This window comes from Salarias fasciatus, chromosome 9 (assembly GCF_902148845.1).
Source record: "Salarias fasciatus chromosome 9, fSalaFa1.1, whole genome shotgun sequence".
Lineage (NCBI taxonomy): Eukaryota > Metazoa > Chordata > Actinopteri > Blenniiformes > Blenniidae > Salarias > Salarias fasciatus.
Window position 1 is genome coordinate 20,847,722 of NC_043753.1, and position 22,617 is coordinate 20,870,338.

Below are 22,617 nucleotides of genomic sequence, written 5' to 3' on the forward strand. Positions count from 1 at the left end.
CTGGCCCCCCCTGCCCGCCCCCCTCCGCCGCCTAGGATGGTGGCTTGGTCTACACTGTTCGACGCTTGATGGACATACGTCGCCAGGGGCGGGGTCTCCAGTATCTAGTTGACTGGGAGGGCTATGGCCCAGAGGAGCGCTCTTGGGTTCCCCGCAGTCGCATTTTGGATCCTGCCCTGATCCGCGACTTCCACCGCCAGAACCCGGGTTGCCTGGGTCGTGCGCCAGGTGGCGCACGTAGAGGGTGAGGTGCTGTCATGTCCTCCGCCTCGACCATCACGTAGGAGCAGCATTGCTCTGTTCTGCTCCTTTCTGTTCCTCAGGTGGGCGTGTGTCTCGTGCGTGTGGGCAGGAGCGGCTGGGCCAGTGCAATCAGCTGATGAGCCTCACCTGTGGCAGAGTGGCCTGATTACCTACACCTGGTCTTCCCCTATTTAACCTGGCGGTTGGTGCCACTCGATGCCGGACTGTCTTTTCACCACATCTCAGCCAGCCTCTCCAGACCGCTTCCAAGACCCACCCTGACCGCCCACCGCGCCGCTCAACGCCTTGTGGGGACCTTCCTCCCCTCTGCTGCTCCACTGCAAACTCTGAAGCTCTTCAGTTGGATTACTCCTGTTGGAGTGGAACTGCTACTCTCAAGATCTCTGTAAATAAACGTCATCCTAACCTGCAACCTGCCTCTGCTTGCTTTCCCGCACTTGAGCCTCAGATCCGTGCCCCGTAACAAGGCCAGCTCTGAAACGACCGACAGCATTTAGAAGGTGATGAAGCTTACGTGCTGGAGTCCGTCTGAGTATGGACAGCAGGTGGAGGGAGCAGAATGTAGGTCTTGGGAAGCCATGGCAAGGAGTGGTGAGGCGTGGCGAGGCACGACGAGACGAGTAGAAGTACCACAAGGCGTAAAATCTACTTTCTGGCCTGACAGAGCAGCAGAATCCCTCTGCAGCAGCAAAGATGCCTGAGGAAGTTGGCAGGGAGAGGTTAATGCAGGCAGGCAGAGCTGCAGTCCCCTGGTGAATGCCATCAGCAATCAGCAGGACCCATGAGACTGGGGCTGTGTCCAGATGTCCACACTATGCCCTAACCCCTCAATCACTATATAGTGCTGGACTACATAGTGGACTTTATAGTGCCCTGAATCCATTGGCGATTCGGACACGCAGCTTCCTACTTTTTTCCTCAGCACTGATCACGTGACCCCCGGCCGGTACCATGGTAACCAGACACACCGGTTCACGAAGACGTAATTCCACGACACAAAATTCATTTGTAATATTTTTTTGAATGTGCTCTTATTCTGCATTTTACTTTCCTTGTCATCTTTCTAATCATTGAAGAAATTCAATTCATACATTCATACATACATAGATTCGCCATGCATGAGCCATCTAGGGAACATTGATGCTCACTACTTTTCGAGATGCATTGTGAGACATTTCTAGTGCCCTTTTTTCTATCTGGACATTCGGACAGCCCGACAAATGGCGTCTTCTCGATGTAGTGCCCTATATAGGGAACAGTGTGGACACAGCCTGAGACAGCGCTCTGCCTGCCTTAACAGAATCCTGACAATTTACAGGGGCTGTATCATGCTTTTTCAGCTATTCCAAACCCTAGTATAGGCATTAACATGGTAATAGTTTATTTTTGGCGCTAAGTAAAAGTCATTTTGTGTGAAATAAAATATTTTCTGGGGCCAATTCTGAAACCCGGAAGAGAAAATGCTCTGTTTCACTGAAAATCCGGCCTCTCCCCCTGTGGACTTTGGACTCCCTCAGGGGAGCCATCTTCTCGGTACGGGAGGGGCTGCCTTAACCTGACACGCCAGATGGACAGTTTCATATGTACGCCACGGATTTAGGAACTGAGTCAGGCAGGCCCATCTGCCAAGCAAGGTTAGGGCTACCTCTCTGAGCAGCAGAAAAACAAGGAAAGCTCAAACACACAGGCACGAAGGGAAAAAAAAAAACACTTTGGGGGTGTTTTTGATGAGAACATAACTATACAAGAAAGTTAAAACATACAAAAAGTGAATTTTGCATGATACAGCCCCCTTAATTACAGAGAAAAACCGTTGTGAAAATAGCTACTTTTACCACTTAAGTTACTCAAAACAGCAACAAAACACTGCAGGACAAAATTAATACATGCAAAATTGACACACGAAAACACATATCAGTGTGCACACATGTACATAAACACACACTCTCCCTTACATAGGAGGCTGTAGGAAAGTCTCTCTGTAAAGATGCTCAAAACTAATAAATGGAACTCTAGAAAAAAATCACAAAATAACTGCAGCAAGCTGTCCATGCTTTAACTAAAAAACACATCAGAATTCATAAATATAATTCTTCTATAACAGAATATTAAATAAACACTGAGCCGAATGACTGTAAGATCACAAACAGAGGTCCATGACAACGAAGACTAACACATCATTACTCCTTTTGTTGTTGATTTTTTTTTGTGCTTTTCTCTATTTTCATGCTTTGAATCTCATTCCCACACACCTCCGCCATGTTTTCTCTCGGCTGTATTTGTATTTTGATTTGATGTTTGAAATAACTGAAGACTCACCTTGTCCACGGTCGGCGTCCCCACACCGCACAGAGTCAAGGTCCCAGCATCCACAAGGAATGCTGGGTATAGGGGCTCCGTGAAGGTGGTGTGGAAGGTATGAATGAGAGTTTTGGTTTCTCCTGACAGCTGATAGAAAGACAGCGTGCCGGCCGGCCAGTCCAGAAACAGTCCCAGTCTCCTGACTCTGGACCTGAATGCTTTGGTGTGCCCCTGAGAAGCTGGTATGTACGTGCTCTTGTTGTTGTGTTTAAAGTAGAAACCTTCTAATAAGGTGCTGACATGACACCAGGACTTGTCGCTGTGTTTAAAACTCGACTTCAGCCGTTCCTTCCTCGGTATACTTTTATAGGCCACGCCGACCCTCGTGCGCCCGTTCCACTCCACCTCCCAGTAGCAGCGCCCGGTCAGAGCCTCCCTGCACAGCAGCTGAGGGTTTGTGCTGAACCTCTCCGGATGATCAGGGTACGGCTGCTTCTCCTTGGTACGGCTCACCGTCCTGCCGCAGTCGGACAGGATGAGGGATTTGTGCACCGTGTTCGGGTCCAATGACAGATCACAGGTGACTGGCAAAGAAACAGAGTTTTCAGTGAGAACAGCTGCACCAACAAGAGCACCACTGCTTCTCCTTCAGCCTGCAGAGACATTTGGAAGGAGTCCTGCAGGAAGTTTTCCTGACAGAACCTTCAGATCTTCCAGCTCTTCTGTGGATTAAATCATCTCCTAATTCTGATTCTTCACCTAAACACAAACTGTTTCAAGGACTCCCAGTTCATCAGTACTCTGATAGAACTATCTCAGGGCAACAAGCAACCACAATTTCTAAAGAGTAGCATTAAAAGAAATGAAAAGAGAAAGAAATGATTTGTAAATCTCATGAACTCAGGGCCGCACCCAGAGTTTCAGAAATACTGAAGTCCACCACTCATTATCCCCCTGCACATTAGCTACAAAGATGAAAATGAAGAGCACACGGAAGCATTTATTTCAAACAGAAGTGACTTCTGTGTAAGTGTCTGTGTGTGAGTCCTGACAGCCTGTGACTTCCCATGCTTGAAATCCTTCTGTGATAAAAACTGCATTTGCTGTTTTTGTGTTAAATGACATCCAAGCAGCACAGGATGCAGAATCTTCTGAAACTGAAAATCTAAACCAGGGAGATTTCTCCTCTCATTTCATGCTCTGTCATAATCTTTTCACTAAACTTTGATTTGTTCAATTATTAGAACTGTTTGAACTATATACGTAATTATAAACGTTTCCATTTGACGTCCGGTAGGGAAGAAACATTCCTTCTGAACAATCCGTCTTCTCCATCAACAATGTCTTGGTCAAGTTTTTAAGTTTATCTCTGTCAGACTGGGAGGTCCTGAGTCAAGCAACTTCAACGGGCAGCAAAAAATAAAAACAAAAAAGAGTGGGCAGTGCTTCCTGGTTCCTGAGTCAATCAAATGAGAGTTCTAAAGGTTGGAGTGAAACAAGGAGCGCAGGTTTCCAAGCTTTTGGAGAACGCTGACTTTAACCAACCAAGAGAATTTTTTAAACTGGCCAATGCCTGTGAATTGTTTCAGTCCGGTTTCAAGCCTCTTCACAGCACTCTGCTCAGAAGAGGATCTAAATTCTGTCAGACGAATTAAATTAAGAATGTGTGAATGTACAAAACAAATTAGTATTCATAAAGCGTTCAATATGCACACTGGTAAGTAGACGTGTTGATGAATTGAAACATTTCTAAGAGTCATTCACATTTACAAACACCTCAAATTAACCATAGATGGAAACAACACCCCTCTTCGTATTTATTTTTTCTTTACCTTTCATAGTCATGGCAAAGACAGTAAAAAAAAAGACTCACTTTTCTCAAACTGAAACACTTCTCAGCAGGTTGAAGCAAGCCAGAAAATGTTCTTTGAATGTTGGGAAAACAAACAATGAGAGAAATTGTGCCTGATGAGGTCGCCAGAGGGAAAAAGATAGTCTGCCGTTAAAGTGCTGTCAGAAATCGTAAAGTGAACAGGAGCTGAACGAGCTCAGGGGTGGCTTTTTGTCCTCGTCTCTGGTTTCCAGAGAGTTCCAATAAATTGCGACATAAATTCATTATTTCTTTATTTTTTCCAAAAGAAAAATTCCGAGTTGTGAATCGATCCTTGGTTTTCCTCATGACGTGATCCTGCCACTGGACTAACAGTTGTCATCTCAGTCCTTACTCTGACAAGGCTTTTGTCGGTGCTTCACTGAACTCACAGGACCCGGTAGAATTCTCCAAAGGAAAAATAAATAAACCAATCACTGTATTTCCCTATTGAGAAGCCACTCTGTGAAGAGATTTTAAAAACTTCTTCTCTACAGAGCGCGTTGTTCCTAAAAAATTCTGTGAGTATTTAACAAACATTTTAATCAGCTGTCGAAGCAAACAGAGAACACATGCTGCGTTTACACCTGCCGTGACTTTCTTCATGCTTTCTATTTGTAATTTAACCATTCTACCACTAGAGTTTGTTTGTATGCATGTTTGATTCTTATAAACAGGTTTGTATGCCTGGTCTTTTTTTTTTTTTTTTCCCCCTTGTCCTGTTCGGTAGCTGGGGCGTGCAATATTGTATGATTGTAGCCTTTTACTATCCGAACAGATTTTAATATTAGCAGCAGGATGAGACTGAGTCTCCTCCTGCTGCTGCCTTTATTTAAAGCTGGCATCCGGCATGGCTACCGGACAGGACCGGGACGGAAACGCTCAGAGAGCAGGGACAGAAAGAGAGAAAGATAAAGAGAGGGAGAACGGAAGGGGGGGGGGGGGGGGGGGGGGGGGGGGGGGGCGGCACAACCTATGTACAAAGTCACAATACAAAACAGTGTTGTCGACGCACCACACGCAACCTAGAACAATCCCAAACCCCCAATCTAGACAACACCAAAACAGAGCCGACAACCAACACAGAAAATTACAGAACCATACATACATTTTTTTTTTTTTTTTCCCCCCTTTTTTTCCAAACCATATTAGTGAACAGACCAGGCCACAAAAATAAAAGGAGGTGTAGGGGAGGAAGGAAATGCAAGGACACCACAAACCGTATTTTTTTTTTTTTTTTTTTTTTTGAATCTTGCTAGTCGTAACTAGTAGTAAACTAGGGGCGTGCATCAAGAGAGGTCTGCTACAGATCACCATTAGTCTAACCACCACAAGAAGACAAGGTCACCCAGTATGTAAAGAGTGATTAAAGATCAACGTGATCATGTGAATATGATGGTGACAGTGATGGTGATAGTGATCATGCATATATGACCTCTGACCTCTGAGAAGGCCAGAAGCAGGCCAGAGAGGCCCTCAGAGCCCAGACAGCCGGCGGACATCACAGAGCCCGGATCCAAGCCGCCCCCCCAGGCAGACGCCCACGCTCCAGTCCAGAAACGGGGCAGAGGAAAGCCCCGGCCGGGGACCCCGGCAGTCCCGGGGCCCGGGCCCCGCGGAGCCATGACCGGCAGGAGCCGGTCCACCCCGGGCGCCGGACGCCCGGGGCGGGCAGGGCCGAGAGCCCAAGGCCCAAGAGCCCAGGAGCCAACCCCCCACCCAGGCGAAGGGCTATGACCCACCCGGGAGAACCAGCCCACACGGGCGGCTACCCACCCCGGGCCAGTACACCCCCCAGCGCTCCGGCCACGCACCCCGAGATCCAGGGCATCACCCCCCCCCCCCCCCCACCCACCCCACCCCCCCCCACCCCCCCCCCCACCCCACTCCACCACCCCCCCCCCCCCCCCCCCCCCCCCAACCCACCCCACCCCACCCCACCCCCCACCCCACGACCCCCACCCGGAACCCACCCCCCCGCCCGTCCCCCGCCCGGCCCACCCCTCCACCCCCCTGTCCTCTCCCGCCTCACTCCCCCCCACCCCAACCCAACACTCATACCCACTCACTCATACTGACACACACACATGCACACACGCACACACACAACCACTCATCCCTAAACCAAACGCACACACACACACACTCACATTCCAACACACTCACACCCTCTCACGCACACGCACACGCTAACAAGCACGCGCACGCACACGCACACACACACACACACACACACACACACACATAGACACAGACACAGACACACAGACACACACACACACACACGCACACACACACACACACACACACACAGTCCATCCTACCCCAAACACACTCACATTCCCGCGTCATCCAACTGTCACATCCTGTGGGAGACACCCCCGGAAGGCAAGGGAACACCGAACCCCACATCCAGAACCCCCCGCCACCCACAACTGCCGCCCCCATGCATGTATGCATGTTTGATTCTTATAAACAGGTTTGTATGCCTGGTCTGAGTTCTGTGTCAAATTTCATCTCCCAAAGCACAAATCCAAGTTGATGAATCCCACAATTTGCCTGGAAATGCTCATACACACCCAGTGGCACACAAAACTGTGCACACATTTGATAAATGAAGGCCCTGGAGTATTTTTCCATTTTGTCCTCCATGCTCCTTTGTCTTCCAATTTTTCACAAACCTCTCAGTCCTCTCTCTCACATCTTCAGTCTCTCATCTATTCTGTCCTCTTCCTTTCTCACTCTGTCCTCCTTCTGCTGTCTTCTTGCCTCTGAACTTAACCTTTCCCTGCCTCTCTCCGCTTCTTACTCACAGGAAAATATGAAAGATCGAAAACTCTCACAGATGACTGAGGCTCTTTCAGTTTTCCCTGGTTTTTACCGTCATGGCAGACATGCAGTGGTACTTACACTGAGCGAGAAGCTGTGTGTTCACCCAGTGCTCTTCGTTATGGTCCACACTGAGGAAGAGGAGCACAGAGTGAGGAGCAGCACTCTTCACAGTCTTCCTGCTGTTTGAAACACATTGTCATGTTTTCAAGTTTTCTTCTTTACTTCTTGAGGTTTTATGCTTTTGTTGGTGGTTCTGAGCTCCCAGACATCAACTGTGGTCTGACTAAATGTTCCTCCTTGAACAATGTGATCTTAGTGGACATGTGTGTGTCCTGCATTCACACACAGGAACTACAGGCAGGAAAAATGTGAACTCTTCACTCCTCAGTCTGTCTGATGGAGATTCAGAAGGCTCTTGTTGTTCACTATGGGACGGTATAATAAACCTGTCGTGTGACAGTGCTGCTCAGTACACCTACTTGAGTTTCTCCAGGCTGCATTCGGGGTTCTGCAGCCTCTCGGAGAGCAGCCTCACCCCCAGCTCTCCTGGGTAGTTGTAGCTCAGGTCCAGTTCTCTCAGATGTGAAGGGTTGGATTCCAAAGCTGAGGCCAGAGAGGTGCAGCCCTCCTCCGTGATGCCACAACTGGACAACCTGCAGAGAACAGGACTTATCGGGGCTGTTCCAGCTGCCCTGAAGCTCCCATATTTTATCAATGGCATCTATAAATCTGTTCAGTGGTTGAGACTATTTTCTCTGTGTGTGTGTGTGTGTGTGTGTGTGTGTGTGTGTGTGTGTGTGTGTGTACCTGAGGACCTGCAGTTTACATTTTGAACTTCCGAGTCCAGCAGAGAGCAGCTGAGCTCCTAAATCCTGCAGCGGGTTTCGACTCAGGTCGAGCTCCTTCAGCTGGGAGTCGGAGCAGAGAGCCGAGGCAAACACCTGACAGCATCTACTTCTCAGGCAGCAGCCGGGCATCCTGCAACCAGGACACAGAGCTGAACCCATGTTTTCACAGGACAGCAGAGCAGAAACCCTAAGAAATCCAGCAGCATCATCTCAGACTGTCGGAAAACTCCCACCTCACCATCCCACTGTTTGAACGCTACAGAACAACACCATCTCACACACTCACACAAACAGCTGAACATAAAGACAGAGAAAAGACAGAACATGACAACATTTGGAGTCATGTTTTCATAACGACTTATCATGATTAAAGGGAGCGTGTCATGTTTGTTTTTGTTCCTGTTGATAAAAACCACTGTTCTTTCTGCTGCGCCACTTCCTGCTTTGTCAGATTATATATTAACTTAATTGGTTCTTCTGCAGAACTGTTAAACAAAGCAAACAGATAATGGCCCCAGAACTACCAACTAAGCAGTGCTCCTTGGTCTACAGAAGCCTTTTAGGATTAAGGCAGCAGTTGGCGCACCCTCCAGTGTGGCTCCTTTCACATTACACTCACTCAGAAACCGTTCTGTGCTCTCAGTGATTCTCAGCGAGTGTCATATTAACCTGCTGCTGGTCAGCCTGTTCAAAATCTCATCTGGTTCGTCCTAAAAACAGAAGCTGATTGTGTTCCAGTGGAGCAGACTGAGTGACTGCTGGAATCAGTGTTCATTGAAGGTCACATGTGAAAGTGATCTTGTCTCCAAATACCTGAATTCCTCCAGTTCACAGACTGGACCGATCAAGGCAGTGGGAATAAGAGTGAGCAGGGTTAACTCGTCATCAACGTCCTCACGGCTTTCCATTGTCTTGGGCTTTTCAGAAAGGTTGTCCTCAGAGTGTGCCACAGGATTGTCTGCTTCATTCTGATAACTGTATCTGCAGTTATTCAGGTCCAGAACTCTCAGAGGGGATTGTTTGGACTGGAGGACGGAGAACAGCGCATGGCAAGACAGAAAATTCAAAGAGAATCCGGTCAATCTGTTAAAAAATGAACACACAAAAAAGAAAAAAAATATATTAAAAAAAATCAAAATAAGCTGTCAATAAAATTGTGCGAACTGTATGAAACATCCTTGCATGTAACACAGCATCAAAAACTGAACAATTCATTTACTCATTTGTTTATCCTGTTGAGGGTCGTGGGGTGCTGGAGAGAATTCCAGTTCCTCAGGACGAGGACAGGGCCCACCCTGGACAGTTCACCAGTCCATCACAAAGGGACAGACAGCCACACTCACATTTACACCTATTGGGGCAATTTAGGGTCACCAATTTACCTCACGTACATGTTTTTGGACTGCAGGAGGAAGACGGAGAACCCGAAGGGAATCTACGCACATATGGGGAGAACATGCAAACTCCACACAGAAAGGCCCCGGATTGTCACTGTGCAGGGATGGAAGGACCCAAGTGCAGGCAGCGCAGGTGGATCAAAACTCCTTTATTTCCAGGAACACAGGAACAAGCAGAGCTGATGCAGGTGAAGAAAACAGACAGAACACACAAACAGACCCACAAGGAACAGACAGGGACAAGCAAGGGAAGCAGGGTTAAATAGGACAGACACAGTTGAAGCACACTAGGGTGATAACGAGGCAGGTGACCAGGCAGGAGAACATGAAGAACAGCCAGGACATGCACAAAGGACAAAACAGGCCGTGAGCACCCCCATCTGGCCGCAGAGGTACGGGGTGTAACACAGATGGCATTTCACCTCAGCAAGTTCATTAAAAAAATTATTAGAAGAATAATTGAATTCAGCAGTAAGAATTCATGACACACACCTCAGACTCTCCAGTTTACAGTCTGGACTATCCAGTGCAGCAAAGAGCTTGCGATGGTTATCAGTGAAGTCATGAGAAAAACACTCGACACTGAGGTCTCGCAGGTGTGAGTCTGCTGACTGAAGGGCGGAGAGGGAGGCCAGGTCGTCAGAATACAAGTGTCCATCTTTCAGTCTGAAATCAGAGCGAAACCAGAACAAACCGCAGCGTTCATATGGGTGCTTTAGGATGAATATCAAAGAAGCTGCCGTGACTCCAATAAAGGATGACTCAGATCATACTGTATGTCTCAACAAAAAATCAAATTTACCTAATTTTAAAACAAATCTAACACAAATTAAACTATGAAGAAAATCTGTTCGATAAACAATCAAAGGCGAATTGGGATATTTGCCGATTGTTTAGATCTTGTCTCATATTTTCTCACAGTTTTCAGTTTTTGACCTCAGAAAGCCAAAATGCTAGAACACCTCTGATTTGACATCCTCTAATTTCATTTGTCACATTAGTTGACATTTGGAACTGTCTTGTGATGCATCACATCTCACATAAAGAACAGAGAAGTCCAGACATCAGTGTCTCCTGCAACTTCCTCCAGTCCTCCTGGGATGACCGTCATCCACTCCCAGACCAAACACATGATGCTCTGCTGTGAAACATTATCTTTCAATCTGAAATACTTACAAAGCCTTCTTGCTGTTCTTTACATTCAGGAGAAGCTTCGGGACACCCGCAGATGGAATAAAACAGTTGGTCAGGTTTAGTTCTTCAATCACCTCTCCAGATACCTGCAGCATGGTGGACAGTACAGCGCAGTCGACAGTGGATAATGTTGCTCCTGCGTTCAGGTACTTGAGAACGTCCTCCTGAAATCGCTCCTCTTTCAGCTCAAACTTGCAAAGCAGCAGGTTCATGCACCTCTCTGCTGGGAGGTTTCCTGTGTGGAAGCTTCTCAGGTACGTCTTCATTTCCTCCGAGGTGTCTGTACTGCTCTTCGTCTCTGGTAGTAACGCCTGCAGCATCGTCTGATTGGACTCCAGTGACAATCCGAGGAAGAAACAGAGAAAAAGGTCGAACTGCCCCTTCTGGTTCTGAAGGGCTTTATCCACCACCTTCTTCTGCAGCTCCAGCCAGCTCAGGTTTGTGACGTCCTCACCGAGGAAAGACGTCAGGGTGCCGTGATCGGTGACACAGCAGTGGAACACGTGAAGAGCCGCCAGAAACTCCTGAAAGCTTAAATGCACAAGCTGAACATCTTCTGTTGGTACAGGCCGCGTTCCTGCTTCAGGATTTCTGAGCAAAACCCACAAAACACAGAAGCTTCATCCACGTCGATGCCACACTCCTGGAGGTCATTCTCGTAGAAAAGGATATTTCCTTTCTGTAGCTGTTCGAAGGCCAGCCTGGACAGATTTAAAAGCATGTCGGCGTTCTGTGACCTTGACAGACCTTCTTTGGCCTCGTTCTTTGAGTCCTTCTCTCCATACTTCTGCTTGGAGCTCCGTGTTTGAATGAGTAAATAGTGAATGTAGAGCTCCGTCATTGTTCTGATGGTTCGGCTCCTCTCGTCTCCATTCTTCAACACCTCAGCAAGGATCCAACAAAAGATGGGGATGTGTCCCATGAAGTAGAAGCTGACCATACCTTTGAGACAAGACAGGACTTCTGTGGAGTCGCTGAATCTCTTTCTAAAGTAAATCTCTTTGTCTTGATCAGTAAAGCCTTGGACTTCTGTCATCTGGTCGATATAGTGAGCAGGAACCTGGCCAACCGCCGCCGGCCGGGAGGTAACCCAGAGCCGCGCGTTGGGCAGCAGACTCCCCCTGATGAGACTGGTCAGCAGCACGTCGACTGTGGATTTTTGATTGATGTCACTCACTCTTCCACCTCCATCAAAGTCCAGGGGGAATCTGCTCTCATCCAGACCGTCCAGGATGACCAGGATGTGCATGCTGGTGAGATGTGGGGTATTTTCCAGTGGGCTCAGTTGAGGGTAGAAGTGCAGGAGAAGCTGCATCAGACTGTACTCCCCCTGTTTCAGCATGTTCAGCTCTCTGAAGGGAAGCAGGAAAATCAGATGGATGTCCTGGTTAGATTTTCCTTCTGCCCAGTTCAGAGCGAAGAACTGAACAGCGAATGTCTTCCCAATGCCAGCAATGCCTTTGGTCATCACTGTGCGGATGGGTCCGTCTCTCACAGGGAGCTGGAAACTCTTTCTTCCTGTTGTAAAAATGTCCAGGCAGTCGATCTGATCATAGTGTCCTGTAATCTGCCCCGTCTGATCTGAGACTTTGAAGTGGTCCAGTATCTCGTGTGATCTGAAGTCAAATCTCGAGGCCCGATCAGTGATGTAGAGCCTGGTGTAGATGTGGTCGAGTCGAGAGCGGCCGTCAGACGTCCCCTCGTTTATCCACGTGAACTTGTATCGAAGGTGACTTTTCAGCCTGTCTTTAACTTCCTTCATCATGTTTTCCCTGTCCATGTCTGCAGTCTGTCGCCTTCAGGTCAGCCGTCTCTCTTATTGAGGTCGACCTGCAACCAATCAGAACAACCTGCATTTATACTGGCAGCATTTATTCAGGTTCTTCTGATTAAATAAAAAATCTTTGAATTAAATGCCAACACATGGAAATAAACAGCTGGCAGTAAATCAGCTTCGTCCTTACACACAGTTGTAGAAACAGTCTGCAGAGTCCTCAGGATGCTGTTTATCAGTGTGTAATCAATAGGGGTGTCATAAAAAAAGGACAAAATGAAATTCAAAGACGCATGAAATAATTGCACGAAATAAAAAACACGAAAGGGAGCCGCGCACCACTGAGAATGATGATTTTTGATACTCCTTGCCTACTGTAGTAAAACGAAGTGCACACAAGACACACGAGCTGACGCTCCTTCGTCAAATAAATCTGGGGCTGCAAATATTACTCGAGTACCTTTAGTACAAAAAATAAACGAGGCAAATTTTATACCTGGAGGCTTCGCTTAGTTAACCTCACGTGGCGATGGGGGGCGCACATGTGTGTGTGTGTTTGAGAGAGAGAGAGAGAGAGAGAGAGATGTGGTGTGCGTGTGTGTCATCCGGACTGCTGTGATTGACCGACATATCCAAGCGATGCCGGACCAGGTGCTGACACCTGTCCCATCATGAATTCCTGTCCTCTGGGCTGCGGGCGGATCGATCCGCGGACGTCCGCACGCAGCTCAAATTTTGTGACTGGTTGACAGAGACAGCAGAGTCTGTCTGGAGGGAGGAGAAGGTCTGTCGACAGACGTGAAAGCATCTAATCTGTTGAGCGCTGCCCCCGCGATTCAGTAACAGAAAAAAAGGCTAAATAAACTCTAATACTAACTAATAATAGACTGCCAGTGTATGTGCTACATTTACTATGAATAATCGGTAATAAAAGAGCAAATAAACAGTCTGGAGCAATGGAAAAGCTACCTGAGGATGCGTGGATCAGTGCGCATGCATGGAACGTGCACCACATGAGCCAAAAATATAGAGTACTGGATTATTCGAAGAAATAATCAACAGAATACTCGATTCCAAAAATACTCGATAGTTGCAGCTCTAAACAAATCGGTTGTGTGGACCTATTTTGGCCTCCCATGTCAACGACTAGAGTACAGTGAGAAGATTGCAGATTAAACAAGAACCATGTACCCTGTTGCTTTTTCACAAAACATTTTGTTTTGAACTAAAGACAGGTAATAAGAATGTTATGCTGTAGTCATCCTGTTTGTTACAGCAACAAAGCACTTTTTTATTGAGATTTTTTGTTTGTATTTGCACTGATTTTGTGTTGTTTTTTTTTTTTAAAGAGAATTCATTTTGTAGTGATGCAGCATTTTTTTGTATGTCTGCATAAAGAATAAAATTATTAGGAAAATGAGATTTTTGCTTAACTTCCTGCTGTTGGGGATTTTCTTTAATCTATATTTCGTAACATGATTATTTCATATTGTGAGTCCTGTTTCATATTTCATATTGTTTCGTGAGTTGACCATTTCGTTACACACCTAGTGATCAAACTTTTCTACTTTCTACTTTTCAACAGCTTATTAACAACAGTGCTCCCCTGTCGCTGCTCTTCAGCAGCTCACTGTCACCATTTTTCACATTTCTAACATGATTGCTGACATTTGTTTTCATTCTCGATATTTTTAACTTCATACACGACTTCTCAGTTTAAACTATTTCACGTTGTTATATTTTCAATATGCAATAATATACACTATTAGAGAAAGTCAATTTGAAAAAACACTATACTGTTGTTAAGATACTGCAAAGTTAATTTAAACTTTCCCAAAGACATTTGAACTTCAATCTCAATCTTTTTAACGATGTTTCTAACATTTTACACTTTTCCTGCCATTTTAACTTAAACAGATTCATTTTCAGCTCCTGTTAACTGCTGTTAAATGAGCTGAGCTTTGTCACTTCCTGCTTAATGGTGGAGAAAAGGCAGGCTAAATACTTCAGTGAGCTGATTTCAGCTCAAGTTTTCAGTCAGAAGGAAACAAGTTCAGAGACTGAAGTGTTTCAGTCGGGTAAAAAAGCGTCAGTACTCACAGAGCTCTTGAACGTCACTGCTCTGCAGCAGGTCGCTGACAGTTTCCAGTCAAACCCTGAACAGGTGAAAAAGGCCTAATCATACTCTGCAAGAAGCCGAACAAAGTTCGGCCGCTCAGGAAGTGTTCTCCCACCCCCTCCTGGCCGAACAAAGTTCGGCTGCCTCGCCCTTTGCCCTCCAAGAACGTTCTTGGCTGGGTGATCAAGAAGTCTTCTGTGATTGGTCAGATTTTCCTGCTTCACCTGGACAGTCCGCATTAAATGCCAAAGTACAGCTGACTGAAGAGACTGTGCTTTGTTAAATGGAGCAGAAAGCTCCAAGTTTTCCAAGAATCACTCATAAAGTCAGCTAAATTCGTCTTTAGAATTATTCAACTGTCCATATATATATTTACATATACTTGTACGTAAAGCTTTTTACTTAACAAAATGTTACTAATGTTCAATAGAGAAGTGCCTCTTTTGGTTATTTATACACTGAAAATTAATCTGGACTCAGATCATGTGTTAAACTGATTTTTTTTTAAAGGGGACATACTATGCTATTTATCAGTCACGTCATATAGGTCTCAGAAGCCCAAAAACATCGTGTTTAAGTTCGTTCGCCCCAAATTCATCCTTTGTTCAGAGTTTCAGCGATCTAAAAATTGGCTCTGACGAGCCCTCCTCAGAACAGACTGTTTCTGAGCCTGCTTTCCAGTATGCACTTGAACGCATCTGTCCACGCCCACTCACACACACACACACACACACACACACACACACACACACACACACACACACACACACACACACACGGTGGGGGCACAGTCAGGGGGAGGAGTTAAATCCGCTTATTTCAGGATAAGCGGACCAAACTCAAACTCGACCGTTACGGCTTCAGTTTCAGTTTCATTTTCACAGACGGTTTTCAAATTTGAATGTCATAATGAGGCTACAGCAAAACATACCACTATAAGAAACTCTTCACAAAGTGAAAAAGGCATAATATGTCTCCTGACTGAAATGAACACAAGGATGGATTTCATTACTTTGATAACGTTGTTCTTCAAACATACTGGCTTGAATATATATTGCCAATATACAACAAACACTACATACCCCCCCCAAAAAATAAAACAAATACAACTTGCATAGTCCTCATCAAATAATGAACCACAATTAAAAAAATATATATTTCTGAACCATAGTTATTTAAAAGGCATGGCAGAAATCATTCACATTGATTGCTATATTTAAAATATTTCTATTGGATTCTTGATTTTTAAATTAATTACAGGCCCCTCCTGCCACAAGTCCTGGAGGAGTCTGGAAAACTAAAGAAAGTCATTTCTTGCGTCTGGGCTGCCTGAGATGATCGGAGTCCCGCGGGCTCTCCCTGGTTCTGAAGGTTGCTGGTTCCTCCACCTTCTACACTGCTAACCAGACCAGCAGTGTAGGTGTAGTTGGATATATCTGGTGGAGATCATGACAAAGTCATTTTCAATGCCTTGAGCATTACAGCTGAGACTGCGATCTCAAGACAGATCAATAAAACACAAGAATAAAGTACATATTATTTATAGACTGGAATGTGCATAAAAACACAAATGAGTTTTTAATTTGGGAGAATTCATCTACAAACACAATAAATGAATATTTTTTTCTATTTAACCTTTATTTATACAGGTTATCCCATGGAGACCCTGGGTCTCGTTTACAAGAGAGACCTGTGTAGCAGCAAATAAATATCAGACAGACATACAAAATATAAAACATTAAAATATACAAACACTAAGAAGAAGCAGTAAAAACACCAGTCATAATATTAAAACATTAAAAACATGAGCAATCCCCTACCGACAGGCTCTTCAGCCTTCCTAATCGATTTCTGAATTCACCAAGCAGAATCAAGCTGGAGCGCTTCTGTTCAATTTGTATTATATTAATAATATTAATATTAATATTAATATTAATTAATATTGGTGTAGCAGTGCTATCTGTCACTGTTTTAACAGACGGGGCTCCTCCACATATCCTGAAAAATAATTTAGACAGTAATTACTTATATTATTTTTGTATTTATTTATTTATTTATTTATTTTTGATGATTGGATATAACTGGCGAAATAGAGGAAAATTGAAAAATTTAATAATAAAAGAACAATAGAAAAACAGATGAGTTTTTACAAATTTGCAGCTCTCTGATCTGGCAGAGCAACCTGTCTTGCCTCTAACAATGAAAAAAATTAACTTTTACAGCTTTTGCAGAGCAAAAATTGGCTTACTTCTGTTTATTTTATGCACAAACAAGAGATTAATTGATCAACAATACCTGGATGAGGATGGGTGAAGTGTTCTGTTCTGTGAATTCTGTTGAACCAGGAGACTGGACTCTCTTTTCTTCATCTGGAAGGCAAGCTTCAGTAACTAATCCTTCATCAATTCCTCCATTAAAACGCCATTACACTTTCCAGCCATGTCATGTTGCTGGAAACATCTGGGGAAGCGGAGCCGGTTGTGTCAAAAAGTGATTACCTACCATAAACTGATTTGACATCTGTGGACAAGGCTTCTTATAGCTGTGCCACGTGGTTTTTGTTGGACAAGTCTGTCTTCTAAATGTGCATCTCTGGGAAATTCTCACCCTCCTTGCAAAAAAATTACAATTTTGACAAGGACGAATTTGCAGCTTATGGATATTTCTGCATGTCAGATGCGTGCCAACATTGTTTACTGTGTTTAATGTATTGCACTTGCCTGTGTTCCCTGTTTGGACTTGCAAACCATTCTGTTACTAGAATGGTTGGCTAGGATTTCTCGATGATTGACTCAAAAATTAAAGAAATGACTGATCTGGCATCTCTGCATTTTCTGTCTTTGTCCCCTAGACTTGCATCAGCATTGTATTTGAAACCAGTTATTTAAGTATAGAAATGATTTGATTCATATAATGATTTTCCTATTGTGAAGTTATTATACCCTGTCAAAATAATTTTTTTTTTCATAAAAGCTATCCATCCATCCATCCATCCATTTTCTACCGCTTATCCGGGGCCAGGTCGCGGGAGCAGAAGTCTCAGCAGGGATGCCTAAACTTCCCTGTCCCCAGACACTTCCTCCGGCTCCTCTGGGAGGATCCCAAGGCGTTCCCAGGCCAGCCGAGAGACATAGTCTCTCCAGCGTGTCCTAGGTCTTCCCCGGTGTCTTCTCCCAGTGGGACATGCCCAGAACACCTCCCTAGGGAGGCGTCCAGGAGGCATCCTAACTATACGAGTCATTTCACACGCATGCGCCAACTGCGGTGGCAGCAAGTCCGAGCAGCGCTAGTGTTTTTTGTGTTTTTGGTGGTTGTTCTGTTTTGGAATGTGCTGGTACAAGTACTCGAGGGATGAGCTCCTTGAGCTGAGGCGCACATCGAGGGGAATCAAGCATCCGATCCCACGCGAGATCAAGAAGCCCTTCCGAGGATGCCGAGCCGGCGCTAAGCTAAAAGCTAAAAGGTGGAGGTACAAGCCCTTTGTGCCATCTATTATAATGGGTAACGTAAACTCTATGCCCAACAAGCGCGATGAGCTGGAAGCCCTGATGAAGTGCGAGAGTGCTTACCGGGAAGCTTCGTTATATCTGCTCACGGAGACCTGGATGAATGAGACCCTGCTGGACTCCGCTGTTAGCATCCCCGGCTTCACACTCGTTCGAGCGGACAGAGTGGCGGAATCCTGCGGGAAAGCGAGGGGTGGAGGACTTGCCGCGCTGGTCAACAACAAGTGGTGCCATCCCGGTCACATCACGGTGAAAGATAAAATCTGTACCCGTGATGTTGAGCTCCTGGCGGTCGGATTAAGATCATATTATCTCCCGAGGGAGATTCACCTGGTCGCCGCCATTATTGTTTACATCCCGCCGTGTGCGGACGCGACGTCAGCGTGTGACGTCATCCAGGAGGCGGTGTCCAGGATCCAGTCCTCACATCCAGAGGCGCTCATCATTATTTCAGGGGACTTCAACCATGTTGATGTGAGCCCTCATTTAGGCGGCTTTACTCAATATGTGCAGTGTCCAACCAGACATAACAACACTCTGGACCTGTGTTATGTGAATGTAAGATCTGCTTACTCTGCCGTGTCTCTGCCTCCCCTTGGAAAGTCCGACCACAATCTCATACACCTCAGACCATCATACAAACCATCTGTGATGAGACTGCCTACGGTCAGGAGGTCTTTTAGGCAGTGGACCCCTGAGACAACAGCCAAGCTGAGGGACTGTTTTGAATCCACAGATTGGAATCTGCTTGTGGGTTCAGACTTGGACAATGACATCAATGAGAGTGTGGTCTGTGTCACAGACTACATAAATTTCTGCACGGATGTAGTAGTGCCCCTGAAAACCGTGCGCTGCTTCCCAAACAACAAGCCGTGGATCAGAAGTGACACAAAACATCTGCTGAACTGTAAAAAGGAGGCTTTTAAGTCTGGTGACCGGCAGAGAATGAGGACTGCTCAACATAACCTGAGGAGGGCCATGAGACGGGCCAGGAGGGAGTACAAAGCAGGACTCGAGAGGAAGCTGCAGGATAAGAACTCCCGAGAGGTCTGGAAGGGCATGAGAACCATTACTGGTTTCAAGGAGAAGGGATGTGTAGCTCCTGGTGATGTGGACATGGCGGACGAGTTCAACCGTTTTTACAACCGGTTTGACTCTGTACAAACGCACGCACACACTAACGGATGTCCACCCGGCGGCCACTCCACCTCGGCTGCTGTGACCTGCTCCTCTTCTCCACCTGGGAGCGGCTCCACCTCTGCGGCTGTGACCTGCTCCTTCTCACCAGCCAGCGGCTGCTCCACCTCTGCTGCTGTGACCTGCTCCTCCTCACCATCCAGCGGCTGCTCCACCTCTGCGGCTGTGACCTGCTCCTCTCCTCCACCCAGCGGCTGCTCCACCTCTGGTGCTGTGACCTGCTACTCATCACCATCCAGCGGCTGCTCCACCTCTGCGGCTGTGACCTGCTCCTCTCCTCCACCCAGCGGCTGCTCCACCTCTGCTGCTGTGACCTGCTCCTCCTCACCATCCAGCGGCTGCTCCACCTCTGCTGCTGCGACCTGCTCCTCCTCACCACCCAGCGGCTGCTCCACCTCTGCTGCTGTGACCTGCTCCTCCTCACCATCCAGCGGCTGCTCCACCTCTGCTGCTGCGACCTGCTCCTCCTCACCATCCAGCGGCTGCTCCACCTCTGCTGCTGTGACCTGCTCCTCCTCACCACCCAGCGGCTGCTCCACCTCTGCTGACGCGCCGGCCTTCACTGTGGAGGAGGTACGTGTGGAGCTGAGGAGGCTCCATGGACGGAAAGCTGCAGGGCCTGATGGGATATCACCACGGCTGCTGAAGGAGTGTGCGTCAGAGCTGGCTGTGCCTCTCCAAACCATCTTCAATCGGAGTCTTCAGACTGGATGTGTCCCTGCGTTGTGGAAGACCTCATGCCTTGTCCCAGTGCCCAAGGTGGCAAGGCCTGCAGGGATGAAGGACTACAGACCAGTGGCCCTAACATCCGTGGTAATGAAGACTTTTGAGAGACTGCTGCTCTGGCTGCTCAAACCTCAAGTGGAGGGGGGGCTGGACCCCCTTCAGTTCGCCTATCAGGACAGCATGGGAGTGGACGATGCGGTCTTGTTTATGGTCCATCGGGCGCTCTCCTTTCTGGAGGGAGCTGGAGGCTATGTGAGGTTGATGTTTTTCAACTTTACAAGCGCCTTTGATACCATCCAGCCTCAGCTACTGAAGGGGAAGCTTGAGAGGATGGGAGTGGATCCTCTCTTTGTTCGCTGGATCCACAACTACCTGACTCTGAGGTCACAATACGTCCGGCTCGGGGGGTGTGTATCTGGGACCCTGATGAGCAACACTGGTGCACCGCAGGGGACTGTACTATCCCCCTTTCTCTTCACACTGTACACTGCTGACTTTGCTCACAGATCTGCTGCGTGTCATGTGCAGAAGTATTCAGATGACACTGCAATTGTGGCATGTGTGAAGGGTAGGGATGAAAAGGAGTACAGGGAGCTCATCACGGGATTCACCACCTGGAGCAGGGACAATGGTCTTATTCTAAACACCTCGAAGACGAAGGAGATGATCATTGACTTTGGCAGGAAGCCCTCTCATCAACCTGTCATCATCGACGGAGAGAGTATTGAGGTTGTTCACACCTATAAATACTTGGGTGTGCACCTTGATCACAAACTGGACTGGTCGGAGCAGGCTCGGGCCCTGTATAAGAAAGGACAGAGCAGGCTGTTTTTCCTGAGGAGACTTAAATCCTTTGACGTGTGTGGTGACATGCTGTACATTTTCTACCAGTCTGTTGTTGCAAGTGCTGTTTTCTTTGGGGTTGTCTGTTGGGGTAGCAGTATGACAAAAAGAGACAGCAATCGGCTGGACAGGCTGATCAGGAGGTGTGTGTCTGTGATGGGGAGGAAGGTGGACTCTGTTGGAGCAGTCTTGGAGAGGAGGATGGGGGCTCTAATGCAGAGTATCTTGAGGAACTCCAAACATCCACTGCACGACACAGTTGCAGCTCAAAAAAGTGAGCGGAGTAACAGGCTCCTGTCATTGCGCTGCAGAACTGAGCGCTTCAAGAGGTCGTTCATCCCCTCAGCAATCAGGCTGTATAACAGATGTGCCTGAGCCAAACCAAGTACAATCCGAGCACTTGTATTTATTGTACTGTTGTTATTTATTTGCATGTGAATGATCTGTGTGCTGCTGGACACCGGAATTTCTCCCTTGGGAGATTAATAAAGTTTTTATCTATCTATCTATCTATCTAGATGCCCAAGCCACATCAGCTGACCCCTCTCGATGTGGAGGAGTAGCGACTCTACTCCAAGCTCCTCCCTGGTGACTGAGCTCCTCACCCTATCTCTAAGGGAGTGCCCAGCCACCCTACTGAGGAAGCTCATTTCAGCCGCTTGTATCCGAGATCTTGTCCTTTCGGTCATGAACCAAAAAGTTCATGACCATAGATGAGGGTGGGAACGTAGATTGACCAGTAAATCGAGAGCTTCACCTTTCGGCTCAGCTCCCTCTTCACCACAACGTACAATGACCGCATCACTGCAGTTGCTGTACCGATCTGCCTGTCAATCTCACGCTCCATCCGTCCCTCAATCGTGGACAAGACCCCAAGATACTTAAACTCCTCCACTTGGGCCAGACCTGGAGAGGGCAAGCCACCTTCTTCCGGTCGAGGACCATGGCCTCGGATTTGGAGGTGCTGATCCTCATCCCTGTCGCTTCACACTCGGCTGTGAACCGGCCCAGTTCGATGAAGCCAACAGGACAACATCATCTGCTAAAAGCAGAGATGAAATCCTGTGGTTCCCGAACCGGATCCCCTCCGGCCCCTGGCTGCACCTAGAAATTCTGTCCATAAAGATTACAAACAGATCCGTGACAAAGGGCAGCCCTGCCGGAGTCCAACATGCGCCAGGAACAGGTCCGACTTACTGCCGGCAATGCGGACCAGACTCCTACTTCGGTCATACAAAGACCGGACAGCCCTTAACAAGGGGCCCCGGATTCTGTATTCCCGGAGAACCCCCCCACAAGTGAACTGGTTGGGCGAACTCCCACGAACCCTCGAGCACCCTATGGAGGGTATAGAGCTGGTCCACTATTCCACGACCAGGACGAAAACCGCATTGTTCCTCCTGAATCCAAGGTTCGGCTATCGGTCGAATCCTCCTCTCCAGTACCCTGGAATAGACTTTCACGGGGAGGCTGAGTGTGATCCCCCTGTAGTTGGAGCACACCCTCCGGTCCCCCTTTTTAAACAGGGGACCACCACCCCAGTCTGCCAATCCAGAGGCACCGTCCCGACCGCCACGCGATGTTGCAGAGACCTGTCAACTAAGACAGTCCCTGCACATCCAGAGACTTAAGATACTCAGGGTGAATCTCGTCCACCCCCGGTGCCTTGCCACCGAGGAGCTTACCGACCACCTCGGTGACTTCAGCTTGGGTGATGGACGAGTCCACCTCTGAGACCTCAGCCTC

The 22,617-nt window shown here is 47.2% G+C and overlaps 1 protein-coding gene across 1 annotated transcript; it reads right to left on the reverse strand.

Moving 5' to 3' along the window:
* Nucleotides 1–1,841: 1,841 nt before the first annotated feature.
* Nucleotides 1,842–12,486, reverse strand: LOC115394777 (NACHT, LRR and PYD domains-containing protein 12-like). Its single transcript, XM_030100124.1, is given in 9 exon segments — nucleotides 1,842–1,913; nucleotides 2,584–3,149; nucleotides 6,988–6,994; nucleotides 7,317–7,395; nucleotides 7,747–7,920; nucleotides 8,075–8,245; nucleotides 8,929–9,140; nucleotides 10,793–11,250; nucleotides 11,253–12,486. Coding segments are annotated over 9 exon segments (2,973 nt in total).
* Nucleotides 12,487–22,617: the final 10,131 nt, after the last annotated feature.